This window comes from Pipra filicauda, unplaced genomic scaffold (assembly GCF_003945595.2).
Source record: "Pipra filicauda isolate LSUMZ 115617 unplaced genomic scaffold, ASM394559v2 scaffold82_size2718185_pilon, whole genome shotgun sequence".
Classification (NCBI taxonomy): Eukaryota; Metazoa; Chordata; class Aves; order Passeriformes; family Pipridae; genus Pipra; species Pipra filicauda.
The window spans coordinates 2,270,701-2,289,318 of NW_024105009.1; the positions used below are offsets into that span (position 1 = coordinate 2,270,701).

At 40.0% G+C, this 18,618-nt stretch overlaps 1 protein-coding gene across 1 annotated transcript in view; it reads left to right on the plus strand.

Annotated features, from left to right (window-relative positions):
- LGR4 (leucine rich repeat containing G protein-coupled receptor 4) overlaps positions 1 to 18,618 on the plus strand; it is a 73,432-nt gene that overhangs the window by 51,497 nt on the left and 3,317 nt on the right. The window contains exons 5-17 of the mRNA XM_027735704.2: positions 5,509 to 5,724; positions 6,384 to 6,455; positions 7,892 to 7,960; positions 8,553 to 8,624; positions 8,711 to 8,782; positions 9,447 to 9,515; positions 9,958 to 10,029; positions 11,155 to 11,220; positions 12,287 to 12,358; positions 13,249 to 13,320; positions 13,620 to 13,745; positions 15,135 to 15,256; positions 15,864 to 15,932. Of these exons, the coding sequence (XP_027591505.1) occupies positions 5,509 to 5,724; positions 6,384 to 6,455; positions 7,892 to 7,960; positions 8,553 to 8,624; positions 8,711 to 8,782; positions 9,447 to 9,515; positions 9,958 to 10,029; positions 11,155 to 11,220; positions 12,287 to 12,358; positions 13,249 to 13,320; positions 13,620 to 13,745; positions 15,135 to 15,256; positions 15,864 to 15,932 (1,169 nt within the window). The remainder of the gene's footprint in view (positions 1 to 5,508; positions 5,725 to 6,383; positions 6,456 to 7,891; positions 7,961 to 8,552; positions 8,625 to 8,710; positions 8,783 to 9,446; positions 9,516 to 9,957; positions 10,030 to 11,154; positions 11,221 to 12,286; positions 12,359 to 13,248; positions 13,321 to 13,619; positions 13,746 to 15,134; positions 15,257 to 15,863; positions 15,933 to 18,618) is intronic.

Here is an 18,618-nt window from a genome sequence, read left to right on the forward strand (position 1 = left end):
GTGAATGTGCTTAACCGGGATGTGACTGTATTTTCTGAGAGTGGGAATCATCTTGGCCCAGGCAGGAAACACTAGGGTCCTAAAGTGGAAGTGAAAGGAATGAGAGTGGGATCTTGCTTTGCAGGGTAAGGGTGTATGGTAAAAGCATGGGGACAGAGAATGGAGGTGTATTTCAGCCAGGACATATTTAAAATATGTGCCGTAGCCCATATATGCTCCAGCCTTTCATTTCTAGCATTTTCTTATTTTAGATCAAGTTACATCTGCATTTATTAAAAAAAAAACCAAAAAACAAACAATCAAATCTAGAAACATTCTGCTGGTAGTGAAACTGCCCATTTTTAAGCCGTAGTTCATGTTGGTGGCAATTTCAGGAATGTAAACCCATAAGCATGTTGAAATGTATCAGAAGGGAAGATCCCTGAATTTTTAGAGGACAATGCAAACATAGTCCTATACCAAAAATACACAATTCTGTTCCAATTCTGCTATTTTCTTCTTGATGAGTGCTTTTATGGCTTTAGTGATTTTGGATTACAGAGTTGGGAAGGACAAGGGGTATCTGTAAGGATAGTGTTGTCTGGGAGGCTGTGGAAGGTGTTCATCAACAGCAATGACTGGATGAAGTTAAGCATTAGATGGTTTTGTATGTAGTATGTACCTTTAACAGTGGCAGGTGGTTTTTCAACTAAGTAACTTTTAATGGGATGTCTTCAGGGGTTTTCTAGTTTCCTGCTTTGCTGTTAATAAAGGGTTAAAGGGGATCAGACCTCAGGTTGAGTCTGTGTTAAGCTGTGGAATTAATCAGAACGGGAAACAAAGAAATTCACACGTTTTCTTTTTAACCTGCAAAACCAATACAAACTGAAATTTGCTGAATATGTCTTTTTTCCTTGAATGTTTAAAGTACGTATAAGAGCTCTCCTGAGCACATTTGATTGTGCTGAAAAATCTTTAAATATGCAGCAGTTTAAATATACTGCTTAGTACAGTTCACGTACTTGCTGAATGACAAGAATCTTATTTTTCTATGCCATGTTCACCTTTAGAAGCTGTTATGGTTTACTTGAAACTGAAGTATGGGTGTTTCTTGTGAGCTTCAGGAATTTCTGGGATTTTTGTAGCTTCTTTTTTTTAACTGTCTGGGCTTGCTTAAGGAATTGCTGATGTTTAAATAAAATCAGGGAATTATTTAGAAATTGAATGATCAGGGAATTAATTGAGATGGTGGAAGTTAAACAGCATGTAGGCAAAGATCACCTGAATCATCTGTGGGTAATTTGCAGAAAACTTCATGATCCCTCACTGGTACCATGTTAAACATTTAGATGGAAGAAACAGATGTGCTGGCACATCAGTACCAGTGATTGAGATAGCTTTGGCAGGGATCATTAGTTTCTGAGAGCTGCTGCAAATTTGTCTTTGAATAAAGCAAATCCTTGTGCTGATGTTCTCGACACCTAATGCACAGAGAGCCACCGCTTGACACTGTGAGCAAACTCGCAGAGTGTTTTGAAGTGCCTCTGTTAACACGGGGGGTTACTGCCTCCCATTGTAGCAGGATTTCCGAGGTACCAGGCTTATCAGTACTCAACTGCAAAACTCAAAAATCTATTCCACTTTGAGTGATTTCTTTGTGGTTTTTGAAGGAGCACTTTAAAGTTCTTTAATAATCACCACTGAGCAGAAGTGGCTTAACACAAGAGTTGGGAGTGATTTGTCTTTTATTGACATCAGCAGTAAACTCCTGCTGTAAGCCCAAGGCTGTTAAAATTTCCCAGTCAGTGAAGCCTGGAAGACTGAAGTGGTCACAGATGAGAGCTAGCAAGGCTGGTCCTGGAAGGCCCCACAGGGGATGCAGGCTGTAGGGCACTTGCCCTTAGCAGTGTGCGTGTGTATATGTGTAAAATTTCATTTACATGTGTGTGTTAGGCTTGGAACTCTTACTCATTTGAATTGAGGTAGGAGTTCATGTTAGTCCTAGTTTCCCTAAAGCAGAGATAATTGTTTGATAGACCTTTCAGTTGCTATGTCCTTGTTTTAACGATATATCAAATACTGAGGTAAGAACTGCTGAATGTATAGGTTTCTGTCATCCTCCTGCTCTTTTCTTCTTGTGGAGCTGGTATTTGTGTGAGGAGGGAACCTGAAAGGTAATAAAAGTGAAGATGACAGCTCCCCAAGTGAACTCTGAATTTACAGACTAAAATGTAAAGGTCTCTCACAAGCCAGTGCCTATAGGAAAGCTGGAATTGGAATAGCTTTGGAAGATTAAGGAACTAAGTACATGCTGCAAGCTCTCATTTAAAGAACATAGTCTTATCTTCAACACTGCAAAGGAAAAACACAGTCTTTGTACAAAGTTCAGTCCAAGCAAAGAATATTACTTGTACTTTGTTAGTTATCGTAGCTAGGGAATACTCCCTTATCCACCTTGAAGAAAAGGTGTGGTCCTTAATTGTTAATATTTTGTGAAAGTTGTCAAATATTTTAGGTCTGGTTTTCAGTTGTTTCACTAAATGCTTCATTATATGCATTTCACACTAAATAGAAGCATTTCAGCCATGTTTTGTGCATTCAGCATCTCGAGGATAAGTTTTGACTGTTTGGAAAAGAAGAATAGCATATTAAGCTTTACACTAAGGGACATGAAGGAACACAAAAGAAATATGGGTAAGACAGAAATGTCCAAATAAGTTAAAAACTTCTCTTTCACCCTCCAAACCTCCCTGCTCAATGTCAGTGGGTGGGTGGTGGTGTTCTTTCCCCCCCACCCACATCTTCACTGCTCTGGGCAGGAGCAGACAAGCACAATGGACTGCATGGCTGTGAAGAGCCATCAGTTTAAGGTGCAGTTACTTGGGTACTGGGTCTGCCTGTGCTGGGGGACAGAGGTCTTGGCAAAGCAAACTAAGAATTCGGAGTCCAGCACCTTCTCCTTGACCCTCTTTGTTCTCCCTGGCTGAGAGCTCGACTCCCTCGTTGCAGGCACCCCCCCTTCCCCTGGTTATCTTCTGCTTTAAGGGCGAGGGAGGAGGAGCAGGACTTGGGGCTTCCTTGTGTGTTTTTGTTTTCCAGAGCCTGCTAGAATAAATGGAATTTAGCAAAGAGCCAGGGGAAGTGCAAATGCACTTGACAACCAGGCACAATGATTGAGGCCTGCCTCTTGAGTGTACTGCTTCTCTTAAAAGAACCATAACCACCCCCACCCCCCCCAAAAAAAACCCTCAGAACAAAACCAAGAAAAAAAAAACACAATTGGGGGGGCAGGACAGGGAGAAATTAGAAGACTCAGATATGTTTATTCCACTGGGAAATAATTCTTTTGATCTTCAGGGAGCTCTATGAATTTAGGAGAGAAGAAAGACAGGTAATTTCTAGTTGCCTTTTTTTTTTTCTGAAGCAGAGCCGCAGGCTTTTTTCCTCTCCCCCCTCCTTTTTTTTTTTTTTTTCGTTTATTATCATCAGACTTTAATTTCTCTGAAATGTTCTAGTGTCAGTACAGCCTAAGAACATTCAAACAGAATATCATACACACCTGTCAGACCATGGGGCAAATGATAAGGGGATGCCAGTATAAGAACCATAGGAATTAGCTCTTTGATGTACAGTTTTAGAGCTAATGGCACCTCACTCATCTTAAGAGAGAGTTTTGACTACAGACAGTTTTGTAAGTTTTCACTTGTATTAGTATATTTGTTGCTTAATTTGATGTACTTTTTGACTTTTTATTAAATGGAAATGCAGCTGCTGACTGTTCTTCCCTAATAATTTGAAATATGTAAACCAAGTGCATCACAACAAACTGTTTTAAGGAAATAGATTGTGTTAATTCATGATCAAGCTTGTCTTCTGCATTAATTCTTTGTGCTGCCCAGCTTCTCCCTTTGAATTCTACATGTCCTTTAAGTGTTGGGATCCAGAACCACTTTCAGTACTGTGACTGTGCCTGGGGACAAGCACAGCAGTCACTTGGTCCACGCTGCCTGCCCGGAGAGGGTTGAGATGAACGGCTGGAGGCAATGGCTTCTGAAACTACCAGCTAGACTTTCAAGAGAATGTCTGATCATGGCTTTAGAAACAAAGTGAACGATTAATGTAACTCCAAACCTGTGCTGATTTGTATCATAGTAAGCATCAATGCTAGTGGAGGAGGGTGTGTCTGTTCTGTCTCCCCAGACAGCAGCACACTGCCATGGCTGGTACAGCACTCATTTCAGAACAGTTATGCAAGGTGTCTTTTTCTGTGTTTGCAGTGAAATCACTGTGTGTGCAGCAACGTGGTTCAGCTGTGTGTTGGCCTAGAGAAGACAGCCTCTAGGTCAGAGGACAGTCAAGAGTTGCCTGGTGCTCTCAGCCCTATGCCTTCTCAGATCCATTACAGTCCATTTTTTTAATCTCCTGGGCTATCACTGCTTTATAAATGTTTTGCTTCTTCCTGGGTTATCCCTTTCCTCTTCTCATTCCCGGGACTTCCACATGCTTAAATCCAAGCCCAGGCTTTTAGTAGGGTGGTTTTCCACTTTTGTCCCAAGCATATCTTGTTACGTGGCATAGCACAGACAAATCTGAACCGGTCTCTGTCTGTGTCCTTTGCCCACCCTGGCTGCCAGTGGTGCTGTCCAAACAACTGCACTGCTAGTGAAGGAAGATGAAAAAACAAATTGACTCAGAACGTGCTGCATGAGGAAAAATCACATGTCATTTTGCGTGAGAGTTTCAGCTGTCACTGCCAAAGCCTGACCGAGTTGCAGGATCAGGTTTGTCAGTTGTCATGGATCGGGATTCTGGTCTGACAGTAACACCTGTGCCTCCTGCCATGAGGGCTTCACATCTGGAGCTGAGCACATGCATTTTGGCAACCTGGCTTTCCAGGTGTGGAGTTCTTTTGTTTGATGCTTTGAAACCTGAAGCAGAGGTGAAACCCTGTAGCACAGGTAAGCTGGTAACTGTAGCAGTTGCGTGTGGTTTGATTTTTTTCTCTATGAAAGGTAGGTATGTCACCTTCCATGTGTGTCACTGTTGTGGTTTAAGAATGGTATTCTCCAATACAGTACTCCCACTGAAACCACACATTGCCCACTCACTCCTCCCCCTGCAGTGGGCTGGAGAGGAGAACTGGAGCCACAAAAGGTGAAGGTAACAGTTTGAGAGCAGAACAATTTACTGGAAACTACAATGAGATAATAAACGGTAACGACAACAATACTAATGACAGAGGGTACAAGAAAGAGGTGAATATTTCACATGGAAACAACACCACCCAACTGCTCCCCCCCAGCACTATGTGGACCTGGCAGGGACCCCTTCTTCCCAGAAGAGTCTCCCTTCCTCCTGCCTCCAGCAATGGCATCGGGTGGTATAGAACAACCTCCAGGTTATTTCAGTAAAACCCATATAAGCGTGGGGGGGGAGGAAAAAAAAAAAGAGTAATAGGACTTCAACTGATATCTCTGCTGATCTGTAGTTTGTGAGTTTGCTACAGGACTTCTTTCTGTTTCAATACAGGCGTTTAGATGCCAACCACATCACTGCCATACCAGAGGACAGCTTCGAGGGCCTGGTGCAGCTGCGTCACCTCTGGCTGGATGACAACAGTCTGACAGAAGTTCCCATCTACCCGCTCAGCAACCTGCCCTCTCTGCAGGCGTTAACGCTGGCCCTCAACAAGATAACACACGTCCCTGACTATGCATTTACAAACCTCTCCAGTCTTGTTGTCCTGTGAGTATTTGTATTTCGTGGGTCACTTCGCCTTCCCCCTCCGTTACAGTTTTGATTAGTCTGAGCTGGCGCTGAAAATGGTTGTTTTGCTGCATTTTAGCTCAGTTGTCTAGAAACACCCTGTGCTGCCAACACCAGATGATACCATGTGCACTAGAGAACCCACCCAAGGTTTGCTCAAGACTTTCCCCTAAACAGAAAGTCAAATGGGCTGTGGGTAGTGAAACTTGATTTATATATTCCTGATATCTCATTATAGGAATGAACATTTCAAACCAGTGGTTGTCAGAGAAAGCTTTCAGAGATATTAAAAGAAGAAAAAATGATGTTTTATCTGAAACGTGTTTCTGTGTAGGCTTAAAAACCTCCAAGAAATAGTGTGAAAAACTAGTTTGATTTATATGTTTAAATCATATTTTTATCACACTTCTGGATAGTGAATAAAGAATTAAAATAGGTTGTCTTGACTGCAGGCAATCTATTCTGTTCCAATATGAGGATGATATATTTCTGTCTGGGAGTGAAAGATATTCTTCTACATAATCTACCCCATGCAATGGTTTTTTCTAAACCATTTAACTCTCTTGAGTTCATAGAAATATCTACTAATGTGTTAACTTATAGGAAATAATTCACTTTGTTTTGGTTTTGCTTTTTAGACATCTTCATAATAATAAAATAAAAACTATAGGAAAGCACTGTTTTGATGGATTAGACAACCTTGAAACCTTGTAAGTATGTTTCTTAAAACAATTTCTTGTTCAGTGTTTGTCTCGTTCTCAGCTTAATCAAGGTTACCATACTGTTATGATGAAGGTTTTGCAAATCAGGCACTGTGCAACACATGCCACTAACACTTAGGTCCAGCTCAGGTTTTGGAAACTGAAGGCTGGTATCAGTGCAGTGCTCCACCAAAACTAATTAACTCTGTTGAGAAGCAGGTAAATATTAGCCTGGGTGAAATGTCATGCTGGATGATGTGGCTCTAATGTTCTTAGCCCTGATCTAGCTGGTGTATCTTTGCATAGCACTCCACTGAGTCAGGTGGATGTATCACAAGTGTTTGAGTGGCCCCAGGCGTGATAAGGGACAAATATTTGTTTCTCAGGTTTGCTGTAGGATTAAACATATTTAAGATACATTGCCAAAACTGTTGTGTGACAACAGGAGGTTTCCGAGGGGGCCCCAGTGGGCTGTTTCTTCACTGCTCCCCCTCCTCCAGAGTGCCTCATGGGCAAAGAAGGGCTTTCAGCTGCCTGGGTTACATCTCCCATTTCCCTTGCTCACTCAGTGAATATCCAATAAGCAGTATCTCCCTCAGCCGTGCATTTTGTTATGCTTAGGAGAACGTTAAATAAATGAAACTGAGGAAGGAGGGCAAGGGCAAGCCAGTGACAGCCTCTGTTAACTTGAGGAATTTGGATGAGTCCAGAAATGCTGCTTACTCCATCTTGTCAGTCTCTTAGAACCTCAGTTAACTAATGACATTCTGTGTAAATACACGCAGCTGGTGTGAGACTGAAAATGGGTTTTGCTGCTTGTAAAGGAATCCCTTTTGCAGAAAAAAAGACTGTGACAAGTCCTGACATTACTGCTAGAACAGTGCAGTGTTAACTGAGAATTCAACAGATCCCTGTCACCCGTGTATTGATTCGGTGTCATGAGACTTCCCTGTGCTTCTAATTTATTTTATTTGTAATTTCTTTTGCTATGAGGTCTGCTGTTACCTAATGGCTTCTTTACTATTTGTTTTATAAAACCTGGACAGAAAGTTTTCTTAGTAAATTAATAAAGAGTAATCATTTTTACTAGGGTTTTTTTTATTATTATTTAATAATCTTTGAAATCATAGTTCATTTCCATGTAAATTCTGATGAAGAAAAATCTGTGAGGTATTGAAAAATACTGAGCTTTGCCGTAAGGAAATATTATTTGACTTAATATGAATAATCCTCTGGATAATATTAAATATCTTACCTAAGTTATTAGTTGGTTATAAAACATGTAAAACATCAGAAGACTAAATCTAAGTTGAAGTTATTCTTTGGTCTAGTTAAAGGTGTTCTGAGAACTTTTTACTTTCATTGGACTGTCTTAAAGAAAAACTGTTTTGACAATTCATGACTACTATTAAAATTTTTTAATGTTCTTACTTTGTTTCTTCTAGGGATTTAAATTATAATAACATGGTAGAGTTCCCTGAAGCCATAAAAGCACTCCCAAGTCTAAAGGAGTTGTGAGTATTGCTTATTCTCCCTTTTCACTGGTTTCTTTCTCCTTTCCATAAATAAAAAAAGAAAAGAAATTCCTGGATTTAAGAGTGTTTGTCTCATTATGCAGCAGCCTAAATCAGTTTAAGTTATGCTAAGTGAAGCTATAATTAAAGAAAAATATAATCATCATCTAGAGAGGGAATGTGTTGAAAATTATTTTGGAGTTACATAAGCAAGCAATTTATTCAGGAGAACCATTAGCATAGATCTTAATCACAAGCTGGTTTTGGCTTCCAGTAGCAGAATTAAGTATTCATTGATCATGCATGTTTTCTTTGTCCCCTTCTTAAGAGAGGAGTAAGAAAAGTGAAAGTACAGCATCATGTTTGGACAGAATAATGTCTTTCTAATGAAATATTTTCAGTTTAGCTGATGTGCAGTGGGCAGAAATCATACCTTTAAAGTTATTCCTACAGTTTAACTTATTCCTATTTAATTGCAATCTTGGTTTTGGCAGGATTGGGAATTGAGTAGATGTGAAGAAAATAACTCTTGGTTGAATCTGCTGGCAGTGTATTTTTAAGTGTTGATTTTCTTCTTTGCTGATCTCTTTAGGGGATTTCACAGTAACTACATTTCCATAATTCCTGATGGTGCATTTGCAGGAAACCCCCTTCTACGAACGATGTAAGTAATTTTCATGCATCTATTTTTAGCTGTTAGCAGACAGTGACTCTAAGAACAACCATTGAAACATGTTTTTCATTTCCCAGACATTTGTATGATAATCCTTTGTCTTTTGTGGGGAACTCAGCGTTTCAGAATCTGTCAGATCTGCATTCCCTGTAAGTACTCTCTTGACAATATAGTACAATGAATGGGTATGAAATATGGTGGCTGAGAACTCAAAATAAATAAATTTGCTGACTCCCTCTTACCTTATAATTTTCTTGCAGTAAGTTTTAACAAAATTGTTATTGTTGGGAATACCAGTTTCTTCAGAAGCTCTAGTAAATATCCTCTACAAACTTTTTTGTTATTACCTTTCATAAGACACATAACCCCAGGCTAAAAGCTCAGGTTCTTACTTAAACAAACTGCAATATGTCCTCAGTGTGTTTTTTGAACAGGGATGTACATTGTGAGAATGTTTTGCAGGTTAGTGCATGCATGCCCTCAAAAGATATCAGTTCTGGGGGTGACAAATAAGCAAAATGGAGTGAAACTTTGAACTGCAGACTATACTTTTCATAAGTGTATTGATATCACTCTTTCCAGTTTGATGAATTCCAGTTGTTTGCTCGTGGAGGAGTAATTCATCAAGCAAAGAAGTATAAAAAGCAGTGAAAAGACCATCTTTCACACACTATTCAAGTGTAAAATTTAAATGAAAGCAGTGAGAGCGTTAGAATGTCTCCTTAGTGCAAGTATCTACCTGATAATAAGATTGAATGTCACAACTCAATTTCATAACAGTTTACAGCTAATTTCCGTGGGGATTTGTTTTAGGGTCATTCGGGGTGCCAGCATGGTGCAGTGGTTTCCTAACTTGACAGGAACCATAAACCTGGAGAGCTTGTAAGTATCTTCTACAGAAATAAATTTCAGTAATTTCTTGGGTTTGCTTCTTGTGAAGTAATAGAAATACAATAAGTGGATCTGGAGAGGAACTGCATATATTTCTCTTCCTGTCAATAGATGTAATGATACAGCTTTTCTTACTCTGATACCTGGGTACCTCTTGAGATTTTGAGGCACTGTTTTTTCAGTAGGGTAAGCTGATAAAAGCCTATGAAAAGGCCATTGGTACTAAACCCCTCTCACAGAACTGAAAACCAGAAAAGTTGTCCTCTTCCAAAAAAAAAAAAAACAAAGAAAAAATTTGGTGAGTGAATCTAGCACCCCGATAGCTGAGGCACCATCCTTATTCTGCTCTTATATATGCTTGTTGTGCCATCTGCCATCAACAATACAGGCATTTAGATATGTGACTTTGTTGGTGTGGGGTTTTTTTCCACAGAACTCTAACAGGGACCAAGATAAACAGTATTCCTGTTAATTTATGCCAGGAGCAGAAGGTCCTTCGAACTTTGTAAGTAGACATATTGTGCCTCTCTTTTCATCTGCATCAGAATGCTTTGAAAGAAACTTTAATTTAGAGCAAAAGTATTGCTTTGAATTGCTCATCCTAGTAGTTCTTTCAAAGTTGGAAATTTTGGTTTTTTGGTTCTTCACATCAAGACGTTTGGCAGAGTTGATGTAATGCCTTACATTCCCTAAACAGAGTCCCCTTTGTAGGGATGCACTATATTTCTCTCATATGTTATAAGAGATATGTAAGATGGTGCTGCAGAGAACAGTCTTTGCATGTTCAGATTCACTCTGCCACCATTCATCCCTAACACAACATCTACATTCAGAGGTTAAGGAAGAGTTTAGTTATAGTGCTTTGACTTTTCATGTCCAGGAACGTGGGACAGAACATCAGGACCCAAGAGAAATGGAGATGAGGATTAGGAAGAAGGTAGCAATACAAAGCTCAAACAGAAAAAGCAGTAAGGATGTGTTAAAATTAATGCAAAACCCCCCAAACTGGTAACTGAAGCCATCAGGACAGTAGGGATAAACCATGTTTGTGAAGGATACACACAGGAAAACGTGGAACAAAAGCAAATCCTGAAAAAGGGAGGAGAAAAAGTATGCTCTGTTTTATATAAGTAAAAATGGGGAGAAGGAATGATAGGGTGGGATTTATTTTCAAACAGCAGTTTATCTTTTGAATAGAAATTTTAAGATTATTAGCTTGTTCTAGTTTCTTTTTTTTTTTTTTGCTGCATAGTTTCAGAGAACATTCTGAGCTTTCCTAGCTCTGCTTAAGGAGATACCAGCACACTACATCAAAACTGGCACCAAATCCCTGCATTACATACAATTTATCCAGTTTATTCTGAAAAAAGCAGGTTATCAATAGGCTTTTTTATATTACAACTCTCAAAATTCGGGGAACTTGTACACTACGTTTTTAGGGTATGTGTATACCCAGATATACACTTGGGGTTCCTTCTGTGATTTTCTCTAAACTGCTCTTAGTTTTTCCACAGAATGGTGCTAACAGGAAGATTTTTCTGTCAGTCTGTTTAACAGTTACCAGTGATGGGAGGTTTCAAATAGAAAGGAGTGTGAACTAAGCGTCTTTTTCCTATTTTCTGTTTTGAAGGGACTTGTCTTATAACAATATAAAGGACCTCCCAAGTTTTAAGGGCTGCCATTCCTTGGAAGAAATGTAAGTTGAAATAAGTGTCGTTTATCTTTATTAACTCCTTAGCATGCTGAGTCCACGTCCCTAGAAACTTTTTTGCTTCATGTTTGATTGTAAGTTTCTAAAATTAAGGACAGAGATGACCACGTTCTGTGAGGAGTGGAGTGTGCTGGACAGAGAATTCAACCACGTGTGTTTTCCTCAACTAGCCAATGTTTAATTATCCCTCTGGCACAAAAGAAATGAAAGACACACCTCAATCCCACGTTTCATGGCAGTATTGCTGTGCACATAAATGGAACGAGCATTTATATCTTTTCCTTCCTGCCTGTTATCCCTTCCACTCTTTGGTTCCCTCCAGCCATCAGCATGGGCTTGTGTAAAATGAGTTTTTTCCCCAGTCCCTGTAAGACACATTTAAAGCCCATCTTTGTTTTTCCTTATTTCACTGCTTTAAATCTACTTAAGCTTAATTGCCAGACCCTACGCAATTTTTCCACTTGTGTATGTTCTTACTTCTCCTTCTACCTCTCAAGTTTCTATCCCCTTAATCAGAGTGGGGCTAGCAGGCCTATGGACCTTTGTTGTACTCATGACATCTCCAGGCTCATACCCATTGTTCATTGTAAAGGGAGCTAGTGAACTGGAATTAAAATTTTCCCACTAGCTCTTGAGGCATTTGTCAATATTTTCCTTTCATAAATCTGCATTTTGGAAAATGGAAGTGTACCTGTGGTTAAAATATGCCTAAAGACTTCCTGCAGAATGGAGTACAGTTGTTTTAAATCTTAGTGTGACTCTTCAACATTCACAGTGTTATATTTAGCTTGAAAGTAATTCAGTCCACACTTAACAGTCTTTTCTAAATTAAATGAGTTGTGCATTGGACAGAGGTGCCACAAAAGTGCTTCATGGTTGTATTAATGTAACTAATGCAAAACAGTTAAACAGTCTGCCCACCAGGGGAAATGAGAAAAATCCTACCATTGATAAGGCTAAATACATGCATTAGCAGGTACCAAGCTCTCCCTTGGTTTGAAGTCAGCTGAGTTAGCTAATAAAGTTCTGTTTCTGCTTCTTCCCTTTGCAGTTCCTTACAACATAATCAAATACATGAAATTGCAGAGGACACCTTTCAAGGACTGTCCTCCCTTCGTATCCTGTAAGTGTACATAGCTACAGTGCTGAGTAAAACAAGATCATGTTTTTGATTCCCATGTAAATGGATGTCAGGGTTTGGTGCTATAAATTTGATTGATGGCAAAAGGCCAGGTATGCTGGATCCTAAGATAAAGTAAACCAAGTACAAGAGATACTAGCAGCAGCCAGTTTCAGCCCTGTTCCTTCTACTCTCTATTTTTTGTAGCCTATATTTTTATATATATGAAGACTGAAAATGAGATCTTTTTTCCCAGTGCTCCACTATTTTGCATTATAACCATATTATTCCATTATGTAATACTTATTGGAGAGATCCTATCTGTTTTCTTCAGGAGGAGCAGATCAGTAAACAAAATTATCCTGTCCCTTTACATCTCTAGGTATATGAAGATTATATGAGAAACATTTTAAATTATCAGGAAAAAAATCCACAAATTGACAGGTATTTTCAATAGAGTAAGTCATGGTGGCCCAGCAGAAGCTGGAGCTGGATTTTGACATCCAAAAATGCAGATGCTCTTCTGCCTGTTCTTTTGGTTTCTTCCCCACCTCTGCCAGTTACCCTGCTAGAGGTGCAGTTGTCACCAAAGTGGTTGTCCTGGCACCTTCATGCTGGGAATAGGTGGTGCCAGAGCCAGCCTCTGCCTTGGGAGCACAGGCTGTGCTCCTGGCAGCAGAAAGGAAGGGAAAGGGAGCAGGAGTGGGAGATGGATTCAACTGTGGGGATGAGGTGAAGCAGGATACAGCTGCCTTACCAAGGGATTTGGCTGCTACTGCACCTGGCTGACTGGGAAGAGAGGGGAAATGATCTTAGCTTTTTTTCTTAGTACAGTGGCTGTTACAAAGATTTGGTGAAACTGCTAAAATAATCTCCCTTGGCATTCATTGCAGGGACCTCAGTAGAAATCGGATTCGTCAGATCCACAAAGAAGCTTTTATCTCTGTTGGAGCTCTTGTTAACCTGTAAGTAGGCTATTTGTGCAGTCACCTCCTCTCTCTATTATAAAACTTCTGAGATAGTGAATATTTTTAGCTTAAAACTGATATATGCCCATCATTTAATATCTGTAAATCAGGAAGCCTCTTGCTAGCTGAACATATGCAGGGCACACTTCTTTAGAGTGCCTGCTGCACTGACAGGTATATGCCAGACCACAGCCTTCTGGGAGACTTCAAAAGTCCTTCCTGCTTCAATGAAGTGCATGCTATAGGGTCTCCAAACTTACTTTGTTTGTAACACTGTCTTAATATTCACATTCCAGAGACCTAAGTTTCAACGAACTCACTTCAGTTCCAACTGAAGGACTGAGTGGGCTGAACCAGCTTAAACTCACGGGCAATTCTGAGTTGAAAGAAGCTTTGGCAGCAAAGAACTTCGCAAAGCTCCGGTAGGTTGGTAAATAACACCACAGAGTGCCTCCTTTGTTCTCACAGCAACAAGCAATGTGACAATAAATGAAGCCAGTTTAGACAGTACTCATGACAAATGATCAGGCCCTTTGCTGAGTCCTGTAGTGCCTCACTGTTGGTATATATAAATGGGCATCTGACTCTTCTGGTGTAAGAAACCATTTGCAGACAATTTTCGCGGTATCTTTTCTGTTTTTCCTCCACCACTTTCCAGGCAGACACCCTCTCACTTGGGAGGAGTGATTTGGGTGGATTGCCATTTGTTATTGAACTGAGCACTTCTGTCTTTTACTGTGGAAAATGGGAGCAGATGCACAGGTGTCTCGTTCCATGACCACCGTGCTTTATACATATGCCATTTGTTCTTGGAGGCAAATGATAAGAGTAACAATAATCACTCAAATGGAAACTTGTGACTGATTTCTGTGGGAGGTGGATCAGATAGGGATGAACTGCTTTCCATTTTCAAAGATCTTTCTGCACGTTAAGAAGAAGCAGTTATAAATTATTTCCCACACTGTCCAATGGAAAAAGTGGAGATGAAGCTACTGTTAATTTGTCTAAGGCCAGTAAAAGAATCCATGTCACTTTTAGAATCAAGCTTCAGCAGTACTGTGGAAACAGCAGATTGTTTTTCAGGTTTTGATCCGTGCTTGAGAATTCATGCTTTCTGGGATTCTTTAGACTGACGTCCCTCCTAAATATTTACAAGAAGAGAATTCAGGAGCAATACTGCAGATAGTTGATAATGTAGTCTTGAGTCAGAAAAATTAGCTTCTGGTCTGCTATTACTTCATTGCTTATGTGGGTTATGTGGGTTTTTTAGAACTCTGTGTGCAGGTGTACTTCTCTGCCGGAATAATAGTATGCACCATTTCTGCCAAACACGTGTAAAAAAAATTAGAAATCTTATTTTGGTACCACAAACGAAGAGTGAGAAGGAAAGACGTAACTTAAAAGCTTGTAGTCATCTGGGAATTAACTTTCTTACAAAACAGTTACTCTTTAATTAGCGTGCTTATTTAGTTTTCAGTTTCATTTGTACAGCAACGCCACAAACACTGATCAGAATTTGGTTTGTATACGGAATAGAATGAATAGTAGAGGGCTAAACATAGTAACATTTTCTTTGTGCTTCTCACAGCAGGCAAGACTTGTATACATCACCTGTCCTTTATCTCAGTGTAAGAGTTTGTCAGAAATGGTTATGCCTGCTCCAAATTGAAGTAGAGTTTTTTATTGGCAACTGCAAAAAAAGAAGCTTTCAGTTTAGCACTGAAGTGTGCTATCTAAATATTTTTAATAGATGGTAATCTTAACTTTGGTTACAATGCTTACCAGTCTTCGTTGTTCTGCCTGTATTTCAGGTCACTCTCTGTACCATATGCTTACCAGTGCTGTGCATTTTGGGGTTGTGATTCTTATTTAAACTCTAATGCTGAAGATTCCAGTCACCAAGATCAAGGTGCCTTGATGGATCGTGAGAAGGGTAAATGTTTCATTGTACTTAACCAGCATTATTGTTTTGTGCTGGACTCAAATAACAGTGTATGTTGTCTTTGAATAAGGGAGTATGAGAAATGTAAATCTTGATAGGGCTACAAAAGCTGAAAGTGCTTAGCAATTGCTAACAAACAGCAGTACCTTGTTCCTTCTAAATATGTGAAAGGTATTTGTTGGGCGCTGTAAGACTTGCCTGTATGGGAAAAAAAATCAACTTTAAAAAAAAAAAATTCAAACTGCAAATATTGCTTCTGTCATGGTTTTATTGTTCTCAGTGTTTCGACCTTCCTATTCAGACAGGGCTTGTCCCTTCCACTGTCTGTTTCAGAGTCCTGGTGATCAAAGATGTTGCTTTGTTATAAGGCATTGTGAGTACCTGGGTCAGGCAGGAGTAACTCAAACTGCTGCAGCCATTTCTGCACTGAGCTTTTGACCTTATGTGGCAAACCAGAGCAACTCCACTTGTTGAAGGCTGGAGAGCTGGTGAACTGTTAGGTGTTTGATCCCTCAAAAGACTACTCCCATCCTAGGCAGCTTCACTGCATTTCACTTTTATTTTCTTTCTATGACTAACGTGTTTTTCACTTTTACAGCTGATGTTCTGAGAAATGAGGAAAATGAGGAACTGGGACAGACTATTATTCACTGTACACCAGCAACAGGTAAATCCTGTAACGTGCTTTAGCCACACTGTGAACTTCAGGCATGGTGTTACGCAAAGAGCTGGCTGCAGAATTACATGTTTTATTCCTGGTAATCATTCTGTGCACAGGAGATTAATTTATACAATGCTTTGGGTGAAACATCACTTGATGTCAGTTTTGGATGAGCAATCACAAAGATTCGACTGAGCTTTAGACACGTAGCACTTTATTGGAGAACTATGCTAGGAAAAATACTGGAGTTTCTTTCCATAAGCAGAACAATCAAGATTGTAATACTTATATTTGGAGTCTGCTGTATTTAATGCACTGTGCCCCGTAATTCTGCTTTATTTTTGCCAAGGAGATGTCTGTGGGGCAGACTGTATGAATGCTCACCTGTTTCAGTGGCAGTTCAGCCCATGTTCTAAAAGCTTGACTCAGACTGCTGTCATTGGTGGCTTTAACGAAGCTTGATGTCTTTGCAGGAGAGTGGATGAGGAACACTCACCTGATCTGTCCCCCAGCCCTGCTGTAGCTGCATTAAGTGAGAGCAGAGGGCTGTTACAAGTAGTTGGAGTAGGCAGTAGCATCTTAAACTGCTAGAGACACTTGTGCAATGAACAGTCTTATTGGCATACCAGAACTACCAATTCAGGCTTGAACGGTCCATGAGTGTTGAAAGTCTTTGATTTTGCAATGAATATTTCCATTCCAGGCTTTTCTTCTGCCCTTCTGCTTCTCTTTCTCAAACTGCAAATTTCCATACATAGTTCCACTCAGCTCCTGAAAGCAATTATGGTGGTGCTTCCTACTTCCTTGCCTTTGCCACAGCCTCTCCAGAGGATTCCTTCCGTACATCTTGTATGCTCCTGTTTGCATAAAAGGGAACACATAGATGGGGGAAACAGTATGCTTCCAGTAAAGTTACTTCTGGATGAGCAGGAGTTATCCAACTCTTATTTCATTCTTTTCTCCTAACTTGTATTTTACATTATGAAAATCTGTTCATCCTCCATCTTTTGGGCTAGCTCGAGCTTTAGTATCCAGCATATCTCAAGGATTTCTTGATCACAGCCAAAAAGAACTGTGGTCAGACAGTCAAAGATATTATTAATGTAATTGTACATAATCTGAGAGTTAATTTGTTAATGCTGCTTATTTGCTTTTGATCTCCTGTTCACAGAATGAGAATTCAGATGGTGTGTTACATGGGTTAAATCTTTGAAGTCTTCAGTTCTGTCTTTTTGCCCATGCCAGAAATGCTGTAGTAGATCTAAAAGGAATGAAGAGCTTGTTTTACAAGTTCAAAATTTGCCTTGTTTTTCACCAGTCCCTCCCATACTAACAAGTTTCTGTGCCATGTTGTCATCTGGTCATAAGTAAGATTCTCCACCCACCATGTAAGTTCTGAATCACTGCTCAACTCGTAGATCCACCTTTATTTTGCCTAATGGCAGGAATGGATTGCTGAACAGTGGTGTTCAAGTAGCTCAGGTCCTCTGAAAGATGTGAAACTCATCCTTGTGAGAATGAATTTTTCCCCTCCTCCCACATGGGCTGGAAATATCAGTGAGAGAGGAGGGTAGCTTTTAACTCTAAGGATAGCAAGGCTTCAGGAGAAAGATAGGACAGGGTGGTGGGTTTTGTTTGTCTAAAGTACAGCTACTAGAAAAATGGCTTCAAATTGATTTTTGTAAGCACAGAATTGACATTTTTAAGTTTCCTAAGTGGGAAGTTGTTTTTATTTTTCTGTAGATCAGCTTAGCAGGTATTGTTGTGTCATGTGAGTGTATTGTAAAACTGATTATTCTGGCATGGATGCCTTACTTGGGAATACCTGCTAAAAAGGGATATTACTGCTGATTTTACTGGTCTGTTAATCCAGCGAGCACCATTATTTCATGCCCATAAATGAAGCTTACTCATTTAAACGAGCAAAATATTAATTTTTGTCTTGTCAGTTCATTAATTGCTGGAAGTTGCGTTAGGCCTTGGGAGACCCTTGCACTGACGTTTAGTCGTTCTGTGCAGTTCTGCTTCAGCCCACGTTAGGGATGGGTTGTCCTCATCTTTCCCCTGCCAAAAGGGAAGGCATGTGCTGTGCAGAGCCAGGGTCACAGGCTGAGTCTGGCTCAGAAGCTCCAGCCTTTGGACAGTTTGGCTTTTTCCTTCAGCTCCCTGACTGCAGGGAGGGATCCCGAGCTGCTGAGCTTTGGACAGTTAGCGGTGCCTAATGGGGATACAGGAGAGGTTCAACTCTTCCAACTGTTACTTAAAATCAGTAGGACTTCCCTGTGGAATAAATAGCAATTAGAAGGATTAGAAGGGTAAGCAATAGTAGTGACCTTTCTTCCTTGTCTTGCCTTCTGTTATTTTGCTTGCTGGGCTTTTTTTACTATTTAAGCATTTTTAAGTGGCGAAAGAAGAAGAAAAAAATCTTTTTCCCATATGGCTTTTCAAGCTCACAGTGTGTTTCAGTGACAAGGCAGGGCTTGTGGTAAATTCCTGTCCTTATTGAAGCTGATTAAATTGAATTTGTCGGCTGTTTTACGGATGTTTCCTTGTGACCAAAAGTTACACCAGAAGGCATGTTTGTGAATCATTTTTTGAGAGAACATGTTCCTTCTAAAAAAGTCCTTCCCCTTACAAGTGGGTTGTGAACATTTGCTTTCACATTTTTTGCCAATCTTTTTTTATGATGTAT